The following is a 20080-nucleotide window of genomic DNA, read 5'->3' on the forward strand; positions in this document are numbered from 1 at the left end:
CCTCAGCTACACTTTCTCCAAAGATCAGAATGAGGTTTAATATCACTGGTATATATCATGAAACTTGTTGACTTTGTGGCAGCAGTACATTGCAATGAATAAGAGTAAAAAAGAGACTGAATTACAGTAAAAAAATACACATACATATAATATACCCACACACACACACACACACATATATATATATGTATATATAATAGTTAAGTTAAATAAGTGGTGCAAAAATAGAAATAAAAACATAGTGAGGTAGTGTTCATTGATTCAATGTCCATTCAGTAATCGGACGGCAGAGGGGAAGAAGCTGTTCCTGGATCACTGAGTGCGTGCCTTCAGGCTTTTGTACCTCCTTCCTGATGGTAGCAATGAGAACAGGGCATGACCTGAGTGATGGGGGTCCTCAATGATGGACGCCGAGGTTTTGAGGCATCACTCCTTGAAGAAGTCCTGGATACTAGGGAGGCTAGTGCTCATGATGGAGCTGCCTAAGTTTACAAATTTTTTGCAGCTTACTTTGGTCCTGTGTAGTAGCTCCCCCATACGAGAAGGTGGAGCAACCAGTTATAATGGTCTCCACGGTACATCTGTCGAAATTTCCCTGTGGTTTTGGAGAAAGCAAATCTTCTCAAACTCCTAATGAAATACAGCTGCTCTCGTGCCTTCTTTGTAGCTGCATCGATATGTTGGACCCAGATTAGATCCTCAGAGATATTGATGCCTAGTAATTTGAAATTGCTCACTCTTTCCACGTCAGATCCCTCAGTGAGGACTGCTGTGTGCTCCCTCATCTTACCAGTTCTGAAGTCCACAATCTGCTCTTTGGTCTTACTGATGTTCAGTGCAAGGCTGTTGCTGTCACCCACTCAACTAGCTGATACATCTCATTCCTGTACACCCCCTCGTCACGATCTGAAATTCTGCTTCTGTGTAGTCAGCAGATTTATCGATGGCATTTGAGTAGTGCCTAGCCACAGTCATGGGTGTAGAGAAAGCAGAGTGATGGGTTAAGCACACATCCCCGAGGTAGACCGGTGTTGACTGTTAGTGAGGTGGAGATGTTGTTTCCGATCTGCACAGTTTGTGGTCTTCCAGTTGCAGAGGGAGGTACAGAGATCCAGGTTCTGGAGCTTTCTGATCAGAACTGTAGGAACAATAGTGTTAAACACTGAGCTGGAGTCATTAAACAGCATCCTGACCTAGAGATTTGTATTGTCCAGGGTGATCCAAGGCCTCATGAAGAGCCATGAGATCGGGTATGCTGTAGACCTATTGTGGCGATAGGCAAATTGCAGAGGGACCGGATCGTTACTGAGACAGGAGTTGATTCCAGCCATAATCAACCTCTCAAAGCACATCATCACTGTAGATGTAAGTGCCAGTGGACAAGTCATTAAGGCAGCTCACACTACTCTTCTTAGGTACCAGTATAATTGTTGCCCTTTTGAAGCAGGTGGGAACTTCCAGCTGTAGTAAAGAGAGATTGTAAACGTATTTGAACACCCCTGCCAGCTGTTTAGCACAACTTTTCAGAGCCCTACCAGATAATCCATCAGAGTCTGTTGCCTTGCAAGGATTCACCCTCTTGAATGTCGGCCAAATGTCCACCTCTGATAGAGATCACAGGGTCAGCAGGTGCTGAGGGATCTGCATTGTTGTAGTTTTATTTTTCCTTTCAAAGTGAGCATAAGGGGTGTTGAGCTTATCTGGGAGTGAAGCATCGCCATTCAAGGTGTTAAGTTTCACTTTGTAAGAAGTAATGGCCTGCCAACCCTGCGAGAGTTGACACGCATCCAATTTCACCTCCAACCTCATGCAGAATTGTCCCTTACCTCTTGAAATAACCCCTTGCAAGTCCTAACTGGTTTTCCTCTACAGACCTGGGTCACCAGACTTGGAATGCCACAGATCTAGCCCTCAGCAGAGCACAAGCCTCCTGGTTCATCTCTGACTCGTTAATCTCATTCCTGAGGTACCAGAAAAGGCTTTGTATTTTGTAATTTCATTAAAGCATTACCATTAATAACAACCAAAAGTTAAACTTACCATCGTCTGTTCATTTTCAAATTCTACCATCTTAATTTGCCACAACAAGCACAACTCAGCACCAAAACCTTTGTTCAAAGCCTCTTTACGGGTTCCTGTTTAAAAATCACTTCAAACTTAAACTAGTATTTGTAGTATTTCTTTGCAATGTGAGTGCCAACACTGATACGTGATCAGTTGGTAGGCTAGAATGTCATAGAATTATTCATCACAGAACAGATTCAGGGCACTCAGCTCATTAAATCAATACCAGACTACTCGAATGCAATCCAGCTAACCCCATTCACTTGTCCTTTCCTTTCAGCACTCTTCCTGTAGCCCTGTAAATTCTTTCTTTTGATTCAGCAATCCTACAAATACAGTAATCGACTCTGCCTACACTGTCATCTCAGGAATTGCATCCCAGACACTGAATGCAACAGGGAAAAAAAGAAATTTCTTCACTTCATGCTCAGTTCCTCTTACCTACCACCTTCAATCCTGTTCCCAATTCTTTACCACTCCCTCTGGGAATAGTTCCTCTATTGTTCGCTGCAAAGATTTGGTAAAATGGTGGCACAACTGGTCACGGCGGCTTCTACAGGGGTCAGCATAAGTGCTACCATTGTACTTAAGCGTACTAAAAATGGTCACAAGATCCTGCGATACGTTCAGAACTCAAGGTACTGCAGGTCTATACCTTCAGCAAGTTCGTCACCGGCAGAGATAATGAAGGAGCTGTGCAACGTGCTGCTGCCTGAGTCGATGGAGGCTCACAGTCAGATAGCGAGTGGCCATCATGATCACCTTTCTTGTGACTGCAAGACCTTTTTAGACGTTGTTAATCCGGTACGCCGCTAGCTCGCTCGGCTGATTTGTTGGAATGAGAGCAGGGGCGGATGGAGGGGGTGCAGCCTGGTCTCGGCTGTAACTCGGAGTGAGGGGACAAAGCCATTGTGTTCACCGGAGGTGATGTGGCGTGTGGTGCAGTGTCCAGAAGGGAGTTGGGCACCCAGGGTTTCACTCGGCTGAAGACGAGCCCCATTGTGGCCAGTTGCGGTTTCTATTTTTGGCTGCGCTCAGTGGACTCGGAGTCACAAGCTGTGGGGTCACTTGCTTTGCAGCCCCCGGGGGAAGAGGCATCTGAGCCAGCACGCTCTACTGGGGGCAGATGTTGTGGTGACTGAGATTTCAAATGGACTCAGAGGTTTGGACTATATACATCTACATTTGTGTGGCTGTGTTTTTACTAATATTCTACATGGGCTTGAATATGCGAGGACTGGGCCTCAAAGCCGTGGTGTCGCCTATTGGGTGTCAAGGCCGACCAACACGATACTGGTGGGCTGAGCTATATACCCACACAGTTTGCATTGTTGTATTTTACTGATAGTCTATATGGTTTTGCTGGCTTGTATGTGAGAGGGCTGGGCATCGAGCCACGGTGTTTTGGGAGGGGGAGGGGGCGGGTGTCGGGATGCTTATTATGTGATTGTGACCTTGCGTGTACTTACTGTATGTGACTGTTGGTAATGTGTCTTTGCACACTGACTCCGTGGTAACGCTGTCTCGTTTGGCTCTACTCATGAGTATTCATATATGGTTAAATGACAATTAAACTCAAATTGAATTGAATCTGATCCTCTCTGTGCAAAACCTTCATAGTTTAAAGACAGCTTTGAAGCAGAGTAGATCGGAGAAAAGTAACTTATTCTTCTCCAATCCATCTACAGAACCAAAGTACTTCAAAACAGGAATCATTTTATCAAATGTTGTCTTCATCCTTTTTAAGGCCTTTGTGTGCAGCATTCAGATTTGGATAAAATGCAGTACTCCAAATGATTTTTTTTTTGTAAAGTTTGTACTTGCATTCTGTGCCTCTCTTTCAGAAGTCCAGGACCCTCAATGCCATTTTGATCACCTTCTCAACATGCCCTGTCACCTTTACTGGTGCACATATACCCCCTTAAAACCATTAAGAATTGAGCTGCACAGAAGGATGAAACTGCCTTTCATCCTTCCCACCAAAATGGAAAACTTTGCATTCCTCAGTATTAGATTTCATCTGCCACGTTCCACCAGACTGTCCACATCTTTTGGAAATCCAATACAAGGAGTTCATAGCACCTCAGTTCTCAGCAAATTTAGAAACTCTGCCATGTGCAAGAAAAAAACCGCATTTGACTAAGACATAGGAGTAGAATTAGGCCACTCAGCCAAACGAGTCTGCTCTGTCACTTGATCGTGGCTCATTTATTATCCCTCTCCTGCCTCTCCCTGTAAAGTTTCAGGCCTTTACTGATCAAGAACGCTAAATATACCCAGTGACTTTGCTTCCACAACCTCCTCCACAGGTTCACCACCCTCTGGTTAAACAGATTCTTCCTAATCTCTGTTCTAAAGGGATGTCCTTCTATTCTGAGGCTGTGCCCTCTGGTCTTACTCTCCCAGTATTGGAACAATCCTCTCCACATCCACTCTATCTAGGCTTTTGAATATTTGATAGGTTTCAATAATCCAGGTAGTACCTACTTGGGGACTCTGCTATACATTTCCTTTGTTTCAGCAAAAAGGAAACTTCTGTGAAATAGCCAATTTTCTATCCATGCTGCTGTGCCCTCTTATTTCATGTTTTTCAGAGAAACCGATTTGAAACAACCCATCAAAATATTTTCATAAGTACATCACAGCACCCACACTTTCCTCTTAGACTCTCTCAGTTATTTCAAAGTTTTATCCTGTTTATTCACCACAATTTTTCCTTAAAATATCCATGCTGGCATTTCCTAATCAATCTACACTCATCCAAATATTTGCTAATTCTGACTCTGGTTAAGGTTTCTCCTACTTTCCTTACCATGGACAACAAAATCACTGGTTGGTAATTACTGGGTTCGTCCCTGCACCCTTTTATGTGGGGTGTTACACCCAGCTCAGAAAAAACGCACGGTGCAAGAGGAGCTAGGAATTAAAATATGCACAACATGTACTTAAAATTCACTTTAGATGGTTCAGCTTTAAAGTTTAGTGGTTAACAATTAAATTCAGAATTATTCTATAATGCACACAGCTAGAACTACAAATGTAGTCTAAAACAATCAAGCTGACATGGTAGCTAGTACTAGTCCAAGATCAACCATCCACAGCACATTCAGAAATGTAGTCAGCAGCATACCGGCCCTTTTTACAAAGCTTATCCTTTTCTTATTCACATAGTTCATCACTGTCCTTTTCAGGATGTTTCCAATGGATCATCCTGAAATTCAGTTGCCGGACTAACTCAGGCTTATTGTTATCTAGACCTCAAACTGGTAGGCGGGTTGAGTGGTGTCACAACAACAAACTGGCACTCAACGTCAGCATGACCAAGGAATTGATTGTGGACTTCAGGAAGGGGAAGTTGTGCAAACACACACACAAATCCTCACTGACGGATCAACAGTAGAATGGGTGAGCAGCTTCAAGATCCTGAGTGTCAGCATCTCTGAAGATCTATCCTGGACTCAACACATTTGATGCAATTACAAAGAAAGCACGACAGCATCTCCTCTTCATTAGGGATTTGAGACTTGATGTCACCAAAGACTCTAGCAAATTTCAGGGGGTCAGTTACTGAGGACAGGGATAAGGTGGTCTTCACCCAGAATTTTGAGTAGCCTTAGAATTCAAATGGATTGTCAATGCATACAAAACAGATCTTGAGAGACTAAAGATTAGCACAGGAAAGTGGCAAGGAAGTAAGGATTAGCCATGATCACATGGAATGGTGGAACAAGTATACCGTATTTCTCAAGGTCTTTTTTAAGCCATATATGGGGTTTAAGAGACAATTCCCTAACAAAATGGAACTCTACCTTGGACTCAGTGTTTGACTTCATATATCAAGTTGGACCCTGACTTAACTTTAAGTAAACATCAGCCATTCTTTTCAGAGTTGTCAACATTTAATAAAATACAGCTCAACATCTCTAAGCTAGGCTGAAGAAGTCTCAATTTTTGCTTCAGCAAAGACTTTAACTAGCTGCTTCTAAAACTTTTGAAAGAGATCGTTTTCAAAAATTAGGAAAAACTAAGAAGAAAGGCGACTCTCCTCTAAAAGTAAAAAAAAATTCAGCTGTTGAACAGAGCTTTCAATGTTGATTCAAATGTGTAAACTTGGGAATGATCTAACAAACGATTTGCATAATTTTATAGTCAAATTTCCACCTTATCCGAATTTCATAATGGTGCAATTCAGTTGTCGAGCTAACTATGGCTTATGGTTATCTTGACCTCAAACTGGCAGGCTGGTTGAGTGATTTCGTAACAACAAACTGGCACTCAACGTCAGTATGACCAAGGAATTGATTGTGGACTTCAGGAAGGGGAAGTTGTGCAAACACACACAAGTCCTCACTGAGGGATAAACAGAAGAATGGGTGAGCAGTTCCAAGATCTGGCTGTTACCATCTCTGAAGACCTATCCTGGACTCAACATACTGGTGCCAACTACAAAGAAAGTACGACAGCGGCTCTACTTCATTAGGAATTTGAGGAGATTTGGCATGTTACCAAAGACTCTAGCAAATTTTTACAGATGTACCACGGAGAGCATTCTAAACAGATGGCTGGTGTGCAGGGGTCAATGCACAGGATTGGAAAAAGCTGCAGAGGGTTGCAAATTCAGCCAGCTCCATCAAGGGCACTAGCCTCCCCATTAATCCATCATTAAGGATCGCCCACCACTCAGGACATGCCCTCTTCTTACTGCCATTAGAGAGGAGGTACGGGAGCCTGAAGACACGCTCAACGTTTTGGCAACAACTTCTTCCCCTCTGCCATCAGATTTCTGAGTGGACAATGAACCCATGAACACCTCACTATTTTCACTCTCTTTTTGCACACACACACCAACAAATTTAACGACATAGGTGAGTGTTAATAAGCCAGATTCTGATTCTGAGGTGGCTGCACATCTCCAATATTAAGCAACCAGAAACACACGTACAATGTTGTTAAAGGGTTACATAGGACATCAAAATGAAAATGCACAGCATTGGCAGCCAGCAGCCAAATTCTCACTTGACAGCACAGGCTCCCAAACTGGAGTCCACGGACCCCTTGTTCAATTGCTTTGGTCGATGGCATAAAAAAGTTTGGGAACTCTTGCTCTAGAGAGTGTGAACTGCTTGGTACCAAATACTCCAGGATGATCTGTGCACTGCCTTGACATTGTTAGTGGAACACTATAAAATAATTTAGACTTCCCATGAGGAGCTCATACTTTGTTTTCCAGTAATGATGTTGCATAAATCAATCAGACAGGAAGTTGCCTCATTTGAATTCCTTGAGATTAATCTGTCCTGACGGAGATGCTTTAAAATAATTGTACTTATTCTGTTTCAAAGAAATTGCTCAAGAGGAAAAGACTTTTTCCCAAGATGAAGAACTATTAATTCCCTACCCCTTGTTTACGTGCAGCAGCTCCTTACTTCTAATTTTTGCTTTTGTCATTGCTTTGATTGTGACTATTTAGCCATTGCTTTACACCTTCCCCATCAAATACAACTATTGAAATTCTCTAAATTGTATTTGATTATCCTTATGTTATTCTCTGATATTATCATTCTATCAGTTTCATTTTCAGTGCTCCTCTCCATTCTTCTTTGCTTAAATCTTATTTTTCTCTTGCTGATAGGGTGGTTCTAATCAACATCACTGATGCATTTCCATACTGTGATCGTTGCTGAGCACACACCTGACATTTGTACACAACTAAATCTCTGTTACCTCGCATCACAATGTGTGACACCATCCACCACTAAATAAGCTCAAAGGACGATAACTTTCTATAGAGAAGAACAGCCAACCACATCAAGGTCAGCCAAGCCTAGGATCTTGGCAATGTGGAGGATCCGAGAGATCTTAAGGTCCACGTCCATAAGACACTCAAAGCTGCTGCACAGGTCAACAGTGCTGTTAAGGCATATGGTGTGTTGGCCTTCATCAACCATGGGACTGAGGTCCAAAGCCGAGAGGTAATGTTGCAGCTACATAGGATCCTGGTCAGACCCCACTTGGGAGTACTGTGCTCAGTTCTGAACACTTCACTACAGGAAGAATGTGGATACTATAGAGAGAGTGCAGAGGATATTTACAAGGATGTTGCCTGGATTGGAGGGCAAACCTTATGAGAATAGGTTGTGTAAACTTGGACTTTTCTCCTTGGAGCGACGGAGGATGAGGTGACTTAATAGAAGTGTTTAAGATGATGAGGGGCATTGCTCATATAGATAACCAGAGGCTTTTTCCCAGGCTAAAATGGCTAACATGAGGGGCAGTTTTAAGGTGCCTGGAAATAGGTGATGTCAGGGGCAAGTTTTTCCACACAGGGAATGGTGGAATGCACTGTCAGCTGATGGTGGTGGTGGAAGCAGACACAATAGGGTCTTTTAAGAGCCTCTTAGATAGGTACATGGAGCTTAGAAAAATTGAGTGCTATGCGCTTGGGAAATGCCAGGCAATTTCTAGAGAAGGTTACATGGTTGGCACAACATTGTGGGCCAAAGGGCCTGTAATGTGCTGTGTTCTATGAAGGGGTTAGAAAGTAGCGGTACACAGCAAGAAAAGTAATTGGGAAAGGGAAGGGAAAGGAACGGAAACCCATAAACCTGCTCCTGGTGGCTCAGTAGCAGTACAAATGAAAATGCATCAAGACCGACGTAGCAAGACCGCATGGCAGGTGGCTCCCTGGAAAGACACATGGTGATACAAAATTTTTATACAATTGATCAAGAAAAATGACAAAACCTGAGCATAAAACAGAATAAAATAAACATTTATACGTCAAACTATCAATAGCCCCTTGTGCAAGCAACACGCACAAAATACTGGTGGAACACAGCAGGCCAGGCAGCATCTATAAGGAGAAGCACTGTTGACGTTTTGGGCCGAGACTCTTCGTCAGGAAAGATATCTTTCCTTTCAGTTAGTCCGAATGAAGGGTCTCGGCCCGAAACGTCGACAGTGCTTCCTGTAGATGCTGCCTGGCCTGCTGTGTTCCACCAGTATTTTGTGTGTGTTGCTTGAATTTCCAGCATCTGCAGATTTCCTCGTGTTTCCCCTTGTGCAATACAGGCTTCCCCCGCTATCCGAAGGTGGAGTGTTCCTATGAAACCCTTCATAAGCTGAAATGGCATAAAGTGAAGAAGCAATTACCATTAATTTACGTGGGAAAAATTTTTGAGCGTTCCCAACCCCAAAAAATAACCTACCAAATCATACCAAATAACACCAAAAACCTAAAATGACACTAACATATAGTAAAAGCAGGAATGATATGATAAATACAAAGCCTATATAAAGTAGAAATAATGTATGTATAGTGTAGTTTCACTTACCATAATCGGGAAGACAGTGAGCACACTGAAGGTTCACGCATTTTTCTGTCATAGTTTTTTGTAAGCACTCAAAACATCCTGCAGATCTGCCCTAAACCTACGTGCCCTTTCAAAATTAAAGTCATACTTTTCTGCAATCATTGTGGCGCTGTCAATCGTAGTGAAAATCTCACGCAGTTCAAAGCCATGGTAGCTTGATGCTGAGAGCAAAACAAACGCTGAACGCTACTTTCACTTTTTGCCACTCTTGCTGCCTCTATAACGGCTCGCTGCAAAACAAACAGTGAAAATCCTCTTCGGATTTCTTTCAGTTAGCGAAAACAGGTACTAATGTAGGTCTTTCGTGAAAGCAAAGTGGCGTAAAGTGGGGGATACCTGTAGTTCTTTGGCTCCACATTACTTACCATATAAAATTTAGCACAGCAAGGAGATATAATATTACCACGTTGCATTGATATATAATCTCCAGAATATTTTCTTTCTGTCCAGCCTGTGACAGATCTCTCGTGGTATGGAAGAAGGAAGAAATAGTAAATAGTATCCAAGCAGTAGGATAGCCCCTGAAGAATAAGTCCTACATTTCCCCAATTCCCTATGCTTAAGAAACTATCTTGCAATTAATACCATCTTAAATAATTTTGAGTTCCCTGATGGTGATTCAGTAGTTTGTCAGCGAAACATCAGTTAAAATCAATTACCTGCACCCGGCTGGAAGTCCAAGAAGAGTTTATTCGTCATATAAGCCGGAAAAACACTAGATCCTTTTTTGGGTTTTAAGTTCTATTTTGCAGCAAGCATTAGCTAACAAAGGTCAGTACAGAGTTGCCACTTGCACTAGCTGCTGAGAGCATGTCAAATGAGGTTAATTTGAAAAACTACCAAACTATCACAGCCAAACTACCAGAATATATGCAGTCTCAGGAAAGACGACGGTTAAAACTCCAAATTCTGACAGCAGCTATCTACAAGGAGCAAGGCAAGTGTGCCTTCTCAAAAGTCAAAGTAAATTTATTATCTAAGTACTTGTATGTCATCATATACAACCCCGAGACTCATCTTCTTGTGGGCATACTCAATAAACCCAATAACCACAGTAGAATCAATGAAAGGCCACATCAGCTGGGTGTACAACCAGTATGCAAGAGACAAACTGTGCAAATACAAAAAGAAAAGTACACAAACAAATAAATAAACAAACAATAAGTATCAAGAACATGAGATGAAGAGTCCTTGAAAATGAGTCCCACAGGTTGTGTGCACAGTTCAGTGATGGGGCAAGTGAAGTTTTAAGCATTTAAATTGTAGGTGCACCAATTACAAACAAATGAATAATGTAAATAAAGCAGGAAAGTGTTAACTTTAACTGCTATTGTAACTTCACATCTGTTGCAAATGCTCTAACAGCCAATTATGTTTCAGAGGGAGATTGACTGGGAGGAATTTATACTGGAAAGTACTGAGAAGGGGATGGAGACAAGTACTCGCTGACACAACATTTAAGAAGCACCTGGATGAAGTCTGAATCACCAAGGCATAGTAGTCACTGGACCAAGTGCTGGGAAGTGGGAGAGACCTTTGAGTCAGCATGGACATGCTGTACAACTATGACTATGGTATCAAGACCTGCTCTACTTGGAACATTGGATTTCCTCCTAAACTGGCACACAGGGCTTTTGGAAAATAACCCACACACAGGCTGCACAACCAGAAATACAGCACTCCCTCATCACACCGCTGAAATATCAGCCCAAACGTCACGCTGACACTTAATCTTGCCTTGAACCCACTGGTTCTGACTTGAAATGGCGCATCACCACAAGCAGAAGTTTAAAATGTAACCTTCAAACTTAAAAACACAAAATTATCCAAATATGCAACTTCCCATTCCAGTACACAAATTAGGAGGGCAAGCTCCTAAATAATTCTTCAAATCAGAAATGAATCAGTGGAGCTGGCAGAGGCAAGAGTTTACTATGCAAATCTAAATGACATTTGAGGTAAAATTCGACACCCACGATCTTTATTCTGGCATCTCACAATGAATAATGAATGCATGAAACCTTCCCCATTGACTCCTCAGTGAATTCCCTTCATGCACAGAGGCATTTTTGGGATTCAGCCATGCCACAAACAGCATAATCAATTAAATAATAAATGATGCCATTTAGAAATGACACTTTCTATATTGGCAGATAAAAAGAAAACCCACAAAAACCCTGCAGTCACTTCTTTCATGTTAAAAGATCTTCCTAGTTAGTTTATCTGTTTGGAAAATCACAATTAGGACAAACTTAAGGTAACCAGCAATACTGCCATAGTGCAAGAACAGAATCTTATAAAGAATTTTCCTCTGAGATGCACTTATCCTGGCGGTTCAATATTGGTGCATTGATGGGCATCCAACTAACTCTTAAGTTGGAGGATAGCTTGCATCTGTTATTTTCTGGAAAGGCACAATGGTATACTGCTGTTTGGTATTTAAATCAATAAAAATATGCTGATGCAGATTCAGGTACAGCCCTCAATAAATTGCTTACTAGCTGAACAACTAAAACCTTCAGTCTGCCAGGCTACAAGTGTGTTCTTTTGGGTATGATGCTAACTCCACAGTAAGTTATACTGTCCTGACACCTCTAAAGTCTGTGACCCACCTCTGGTAGTTATAGGGGCACCAGATACAAGTTCAGCCAAGTAGCCCAAAGCACTAAGTGGTTTTCAGTAAGCTGGCAGCACGCTTGTTTACAGCAGCCTCCCTGGGTCCAAACAAAGGTGTGATTGTTTGTCCTTTGCATCTTTTTTTAAGCAATTGCAAGACTTTGTTGGATACTAAGAACATCAATTACTGCAACTCTAACCCATTAGCAAGTTGCTGAATAGTGGTGGAGCTGCCCGCTACATTGCGTCAGATGTGCACAGAGGCAGTTCGCGGTCCAACAAGCAGTGCGAATGATTGCCTTGATGTTTCTCTTGAGATTGCAAGACTCTGTTGGATATTGGTAACGTAGAATACTGCAAGTCTGGTTCACTGGTGAGACCATTGCCGGGGGAGCCGCGTAGCTTCAGTGGCCGTGCAATCCAGGCCATCATGCCGCGGAATCGCCTGTGGCAGCCGCTCAGGGGAGGAGACGCTGGAGGCGGTGTGTCGCAGCTGCCATCCCTGTAGTTGGGGGCTGGCCCCTCCCACTGGTGCAGCCCTCCAGTGTTTGCTCAGTGAAAGGCGAGCCGGATTGTGTCATCTACCAGTACGTGACGCGGACTGCTGCATGCTTGTACTCACAGATACATAGCTTCAGGACAAAATCCCATGCACCATCAAGCTACAGGCCATGACACTCAGGGACTTGGGCTGGATTTTTTTTGTGATTGTATGCTATACCTCTATTGTAATTATGTGTGTACCTTGTGCTGTATGTGACTATTGGTAATGCGTTTTGCACCTTAGCCCTGGAGGAACACGGTTTTGTTTGGCTGTATTCATGTGTATGATTAAATGACAGTCAACACCTAACTTAAGCCAGTGATACCGCTTAACCATTCAGTTACCCGACCAGGCCCCTCCCAATCCCCTCAGCAGGTGCACAGAATTTAAATGCACCAAAACTAATTTCAAAAATTGAAATGCTGCCACACTGCAAAGTCAGCCCTGTGGTGTAAAGTTCCACAGCTCCAAGATGTTCCACAAAATTGCTCTAACTTTACAATTTAAACTGACTAACGAATATATAGCAGTTACAGTTGCAATGTTGTTATCTTTTACTTCATGCGATAACTTAACACTTTTCATAGCCACAGTTAAACACCAAGCTATGATCATGTTGCGTACTTACCTCTGTAAAGATCACGACACAACAAATCAAGTAAGCAAAATTTGTGGAGACTCGTGCCCAAAAATAGCAACTGCATTTGAGTAATATCTTTAACAAAGGAAAATGCTTCAATGACTTCAAATCACACAATGCCTTTTCAAACTTATCTTAACCAAATTCTAAGATGGGTGCAGGGTCTACGGTCTGATCATACATTCAGATTCAGCTCAAGGTACACAGGTCAGCCTTGGTACATAATAGTAAAACTGACAACATGCTGTTAATAATGTTCAGGATATGGTGTTAGAAATGCAAGTACTTGACACTCTGGCAAAGCAGTTTCCTTGCTGTGCAAGTTTGAGATTACCGTACTTATGGTAAGTCAGGTTTGGCTCGGCCTTAACATGATTGGTTAAGGTTTTACTTCTTCTATCTGATCAGATCAATATTTTGTGGGGCTGCTTTCAAATAAAATTTTACACCTGGCCATGAAAGGAAATACAAAAACAGATGACTCCAAACTTAGTCAAATATGTGTATTTTGAGCAACATGTTGAGAAATAAGATAGAAATATTCAGAGAGGAAATTCCAAATTACTGGTAGCATTACTGAAGCAATAATCAGGATTATACATATTCATAGTGAAGTAGATTTTTGTCAAGTTTTTTTAAGTTCTTTATTCAATATCTGTACAATGCTCTTACAGCCTTAATCTACTAAAGGCCCTTTTTTTCTGATTACAGGACAGAATTATTGTAATCTAAACTGACTGACAGGTTAAGGGAACACAGCACTATAAACAGGAGTCAATATTACTGAAATTCCATATACATTACCTCCCAGTCTCACTCCTACTTATTGGGTACATGCTTGAGTATAGCTGCCCCATGTAGCAGTGTGCAAAGGAGCGATTACCACTTTCTGCACACTGAATTATCAAATACAACAAAAGGACCTCTCTGAGCTATTTTCACCACAGCTTACAGAAAGAAAGCCTTCCTTATCTACGTAGGTCACTGGTAATATCCATGCCAGTAACCGAGTGGAAAAGCTTTCAGAGACTGTGGATGCTGGAAATATGCTTTAGCACACAAAAAGCTGGAGGAACTCAGCAACTATTGAAAAAAGTGGACAATCATCACCTTGGGTTGAGACCCCTGGAACAGCCAGCTTAGCATCATCTGACTGAAAGCAACTAGATCTTATGGTTTGGATTGAGGGTGCTCATATTTATTTCACAAAAACCAACAGACAAGAAGAATGAGCTTCCTGTTGATTTGCCAGGGCAGAACTGGAACACAGGTCCCAGAACAGAAAGCAGAGTTAAATCTCAGAGACTAACAGTCCCACCCTGTCCCCTAACATGCATACAAATTAAAATAACAAGTTGCTTGTAAAGAAAACAAGACTGCACATTGTTGCTATGATTACAGGATCATATAATTATAGATGGGAAGGACAATTGGCCCATGTATCCAAAAGACACTAAATATTTCTCCCACCACTTCAGCAAATTGCTGCTTTTAATAATAAGTGATTTCCAGATTACTTCCTCCAGTCAAGCGTAACAATGAAAAGTAGCAAGAAGATTGCATGTAGTAAGCAGGTGACGAAAAGACTTCTGCATCTTTTACATCAAGATGAAGATAATATTTGAAACAGAGCAAAAAAGAGAGTCAAGAGGAACAAGGATCCAACACACACAAAATACTGGAGGAACTCAGCCGGCCAGACAGCATCGATGGAAGAGAGGATGTTTCGGGCAGGGACCCTTCAACAGGAATGGGAAAAAAGGATGAGGTCAGAGTAAGAAGCTGGGGAGAGGGGAGGAAGAAGGACAAGGTAGAAGGTATCTGGAGGAGAAGGAGGGGTGAACTAAAGAGCTGGGAAGCTGATGGTGAAAGAGATAAAAGGCTAGAGAAGAGGGAAGACCATGGAAGAAAGGGAACGTGGAGGAGAACCAGAGCACCTTCTTGCTCTGACTTCCATCTTTTTTCCCCCCCAGACCTGATGAAGAGTCTTGGCCCGAAACATCGACTGTGCTCTTTTCCACAGATGCTGCCTAGCCTGCTGAGCTCTTCCAGCATTTAGTGTGTGTTGCTTGGATTTCCAGCATCTGCAGATTTTCTCATGTAAAGGATCCAATTGCTCCTTTGTTACAGATCAGTGTCATTTCACCTGCAACCATAACACTTTGAAATCATTTCTACGCCTCAATCACTCTGGATCAGTATCCCTTTCTCAGTACAAACCCCAAGTTCACTTTTGTTACCTTGAACTCAAGTTTTATCTTCAAATGACCTTCAAGCATTTTCCGAATCTACCCATTAAACTTCAATAAATGTCACCTCTACCTAGAGCTGCCATGTCGAATCTTATGATAAAAATTTCAACGGCTTTATACTTGCGTCAAATGACTAAAAGAAACACTCAAGCATAGTCTGGTCCTGTCCAGTTAAATGTAAGCACTTGCAGCCTAATATATTAGGCAGAGTTTCAGTAAGCTTGTCTGTTTCTAAACACTCAGGGAATAACACTTTTTTGCAATATTACAGAAATTAAAAAGCAAGTTAATCTTCCAAAGTTTCTCAATGGATCTGCTTTCTGAACATTATTGCTGCTGGTAATTAACAGCAGGAAGTGATCCAAAGGGCAGAAACGATCATCAGCCACATTCTGGAAACAACTGTTTTTCAAGTGTATAGGTATAAAGGTTCTACAAGGGTAAATATTAATGAATGCTTTAGCTCTGGAATTGCCTGCTACTTTATCACCTTACCAGTTAAAAGCTCAGTACATACTGCACTAATCAGAACTAAAAACTGACTTTATATCGCTCATCTGATACGCTGGTATCTGCTAGATAGACAGGGTATTTCCTTCAGTTCACAAACTGGACAAATGGTCATCCGCAATAAAACTGATCTTTAATTTTGATCACCTACTGCCAATGGTCAACTATAATTTCAACACAACTGATGTGTCAACTATAAAACAGTTAAGGTCATATCCCTAACAGATAAAATGATAACAGGTAAAATTCACTTCTATCCCCAGTTGAAGTCCATGAACATTTGCTTTACAGTGGAGGGATTAGCACCAAGAATCACAGCCAATTGCATCTCTCTCTCTTTCCTATTTCAACACTTCGAAAGGCAGATGCAGCTTTGACTGAGATCACCCAATCCAACAAATAAACATGGGACCCCATACACCTCACACCTCAGCAGAACGTGGATTAACACTGACGCCACAAGACAAAATATTGAAGTGATACGTTTATGTTTGAAATGAGGACAAAGTTCTCCTTTGATTCTCCTCCCATTCAGAAGAAAACAGGACACCATTTTTAAATTGCCCCATCCAATATCTTTAGTCAACAATTCAAAACTAAACAACAGGTTTAATTCACCAATCGAATAAACTACTTGTTGAATGATTGCAAGGAACTCTGTCTTCCTCCCTGTCATTTGTTTAATCTCACCGTAAGCTTCATCTGCTATCAACATTTTTTAAACTTACTTCAACATGTTCCTCGGTGTCTTATCAGGGTGATCCGACAAATCAATAAAGGATTTAATTTTAATGAGTGCTGTATTGAACTGTACGAAGTCTAGATTCTATATTGAAAAAAGTCACTATACATTCTTTCAGCCCAAGTGTTCAAAAGTTCAGTAAGCCTTCTAGTATCTCAAGGATGCTGCTGGCTGGTACTCCCGATTAGGCATGGATAAAAGTGCACCGTCCAGGAGAAAACACATTATGTGTATATATATCCCGTTTAGGCGTTAGGAACGTCCATAAGTAATACTGCCGTGACTTCAGATTTCTGGTGCAAGAAGTAAGTGCGATCTGGACTGGAAAATCAGTGTAACGAAGTGAGGATGAAAAGACAGAAGCAGAAGCAGTTACAACGTAGAAATTTGCCCTTCAGAAAGCAACAATGCCGCAGCCCCTCCAAGAGTGACGGAGTCATCATCAAATCAGGGTCGTCCCCACGGAGAAAATCAGCCAATCGCGGCGGCCGAGAGAAGGGGGCCGGGGCTTATTTGTGAGTAATGTGTTTTTACTGATACAGTACACAATAATTACAAGTTCAAGCAGCGGCACCTCGGCGTAATGGCATCGGTGAGTGGGTTGTGCCGGCCAGTCAGCCAGCCACCCCCCAACACTAACAATCATAAACAGGCCGGATCAGAGAGAAAATCGCCCCCGCCGTGCCACTCGCCAACACACTGCACCCCCAAAGCAGGTGGAGGGGCCGCACCTCAAAGTCTCATTCCCCACCGCACTCCAACAGCGTGCGGCCCTCCGCGAGTCTCAGCATTGTTGCGGGAGGGCGAGAGCCACGCCGGCTGCGGGACCGGATCAGCGGCTGAGCCGCCGCCACGACGCCGCGCATTCGGGGTCCAGCGGTCGCAGCCCGCCGCCTCCCCGGCCCGCAGCACCCCGAGCCCCGCACTCACCGTCCTTGCAACGGGGAGACCGAGCCGCTCGGTCCGCCGGCACTCTCTCCTCCCTCCCGCGATGTAAACAGCCCCGAAGCACCAAACCACTCGCAATATGGCGAGTCTCCGCAATGGACATTGGGAAAGCAATCTGCATTTGGAATATAACTCCTTTCTTTCTGCATTCTCCGCTATTACTACCTTTGTGTGCAAATACTTACAATTACGGATTACATCATCATTATCATAATTATTTCGGGTCTTATTTTACCGCATTAGTTGTTGTCATCTATATACTTTAATACACTGTTTTATTGCTCGTTCTTTTTGGGGGATTACAAAAATGTACTGGCAAATTACATGAATTAACTTATTCACTGTAAAGTCAACCTGTATGAATTTGCATAGAATTTCTCGTCTCTAATTGAATTGAAAGGTGAGAGCTGGGAATTGTCATATTGTATGGAAACATTCTTTTGAATCCACAGATACCTTGCATTTTATATTAACGGGGTTCTAATTAAGTTAACTACTAAACTGCAATAAGACACAACTAACAGAATGAATTTTAATTATTGCTGATAATCCCAGATTATCCGATATGATATGACAGAATATCAACTTTGTTGCATGTCCGCATGGAAGGTAAAGGGGGTGCTACTTGTATTTCAAGGATGCAGCATTAGGTCTCGTCACTTTACGTTAAACTTCGCAGGGAGTCAGGTTTCTGCAGATGTTGGTGTCGGGGCAGGAACTGTGTGCCCAGTGGTGTTTTAAAATGAAGTCCACACGTGTTAATCTTGACTTTGAGTATTATCAGGAATATTCACCATCCTGTTGTTCAGTCGTAAGGTTTGTGTTCCATTCAGAGTGTTCGGAGGAAACCTGACCGCCAATTTTGTAAAAATTTCCACAGTCCGAGATGACACATAATCGTTTTTATTGATGGCTCAGGACAAGAAATCTTAAAAACTACCCGCTTTTGCTCCTAGTAATTAAATCTATTTAGCTTGCATTGCCGCAATGCTGGGATCTGAATTCGGATTTTCTGTGTTTTTCTTGGACCTTTTTGTCTTCCGGAGAATGTGAATTGGAGCTTCGTGCAAAAAGGCTACCTTCAACAACAGAGGAGTTCTGACCGCTTTGGGTGTCTGTCTATATTTTAGCCCAACACCTGATTCCAAGGTGAAAGTCTGAGTCTCAGCGTAGAAAAGCGTTCATATATATCGAACTTTAAAATTTCGCATACATTAAACATTGAATTTTCCAAAGTTCAACTAATAGTTAATATATACCCATCGCTTCATTTTGTTGGGGAAAAAACCTTTCAAACAGAAATTATATCTCAGCCTCCTTTCTGAAAGTATATTCTGCATACAATTGCAATTTGATTTTTCACAATTCACACCTGGAATTAATATGAGCAGTGGAGGGCTTTACCATCCATCGTATGGACTAAGCATCAGGTAAAGGGAGAGACTGCGGAATCAGCTTCATAGTTAACATATCATGGTGTACAGACGTGAGGGTTCCGTCTCAGTCTTATTCCACAGAGCTGCAGCATCTTGCAGTTAAGTGTCATATGGTCTTGGCTAGTGATGGTGGTAGTCACGTTTTCTCTACAATATTATGTTAAAATTAAATTAAAGTGTATCAGTGGACTTCATTTACGTCAGGGTGAGCCAGCCAGATGTTGATATGGCTTGTTAGAACAATAACAGACAGTGAAGCAACATATGAAATGTCTGAGCTAAAAATGAAAATACTCACGGTATATTATTCTATAAAATTGTACATTTAAAGTTGGAGTTGGGTTTTGAACTTTGTGAGAATAATGCTTCAAATGAGACAGGTATCTTCGGGCTGTGGGTCAGACAGTGAAATGAACAATCATGTCCAGACCCTTCTTGAAAGAAAGAGTGGAATCACCAGACAGTGAGGGGAAGGGGTGGAGCAAGGGCTAGTGGGTGATTGGTGAACCTAGGCAAGTGGGGAAGGGGGGGGGGGAGTGTGAACGTATAAGATGTGGGGAGGTTATCAGTGGAAGTGAAGAAAATTGAATCTGATAGGAGAGGACAGTGGTCCATGGAAGGAGGGGAACCAAAGGAAGGAATGTATGGGTAATGGGTAGATGGAGGGAGAAGGGGAGGGCAAAGAGAAGGGATGATGGGGCCAATAGAATAAAAGAAAACAAAAATTGGGGGAAGAGAGGAGAGCGCTTGTCGGAAGTTATAGAAATCAATGTTCATGTTATCAAATTGGAGACTGCCATGGTGGAATATGAGGTGCTATTCCTGTACTCAGCATCTGGTCTCAACTTGTCAGTGGAGGTGGCCATTCACAGGCATGCTGCTATAAAACTAGGAAGTGAAATTAAAACGGCTGGCCACCAGAAGATCCCGGCTGTTACAGTGACAGAGCAAAGGT

At 42.3% G+C, this 20080-nt stretch overlaps 1 protein-coding gene across 4 annotated transcripts in view; it reads right to left on the reverse strand.

The window, feature by feature from the left end:
• Window positions 1-19568, reverse strand: part of LOC132402040 (E3 ubiquitin-protein ligase RING2) — a 54747-nt gene extending 35179 nt beyond the window's left edge. The window contains exon 1 of one of the 4 annotated variants that reach the window (XM_059984523.1): window positions 17672-19568. Coding sequence is in view for 2 of the 4 variants with exons in the window: in XM_059984522.1 (XP_059840505.1) it covers window positions 17672-17810 (139 nt within the window). In the remaining 2 variants the exon portion in view is untranslated. Of the gene's footprint in view, window positions 1-16727; window positions 17143-17671 lie in introns of those variants that run through there. The other 3 variants (XM_059984522.1, XM_059984524.1, XM_059984525.1) reach the window with 3 other exon arrangements.
• Window positions 19569-20080: the final 512 nt, after the last annotated feature.

Source organism: Hypanus sabinus, chromosome 11 (assembly GCF_030144855.1).
Source record: "Hypanus sabinus isolate sHypSab1 chromosome 11, sHypSab1.hap1, whole genome shotgun sequence".
NCBI classification, from domain to species: Eukaryota; Metazoa; Chordata; class Chondrichthyes; order Myliobatiformes; family Dasyatidae; genus Hypanus; species Hypanus sabinus.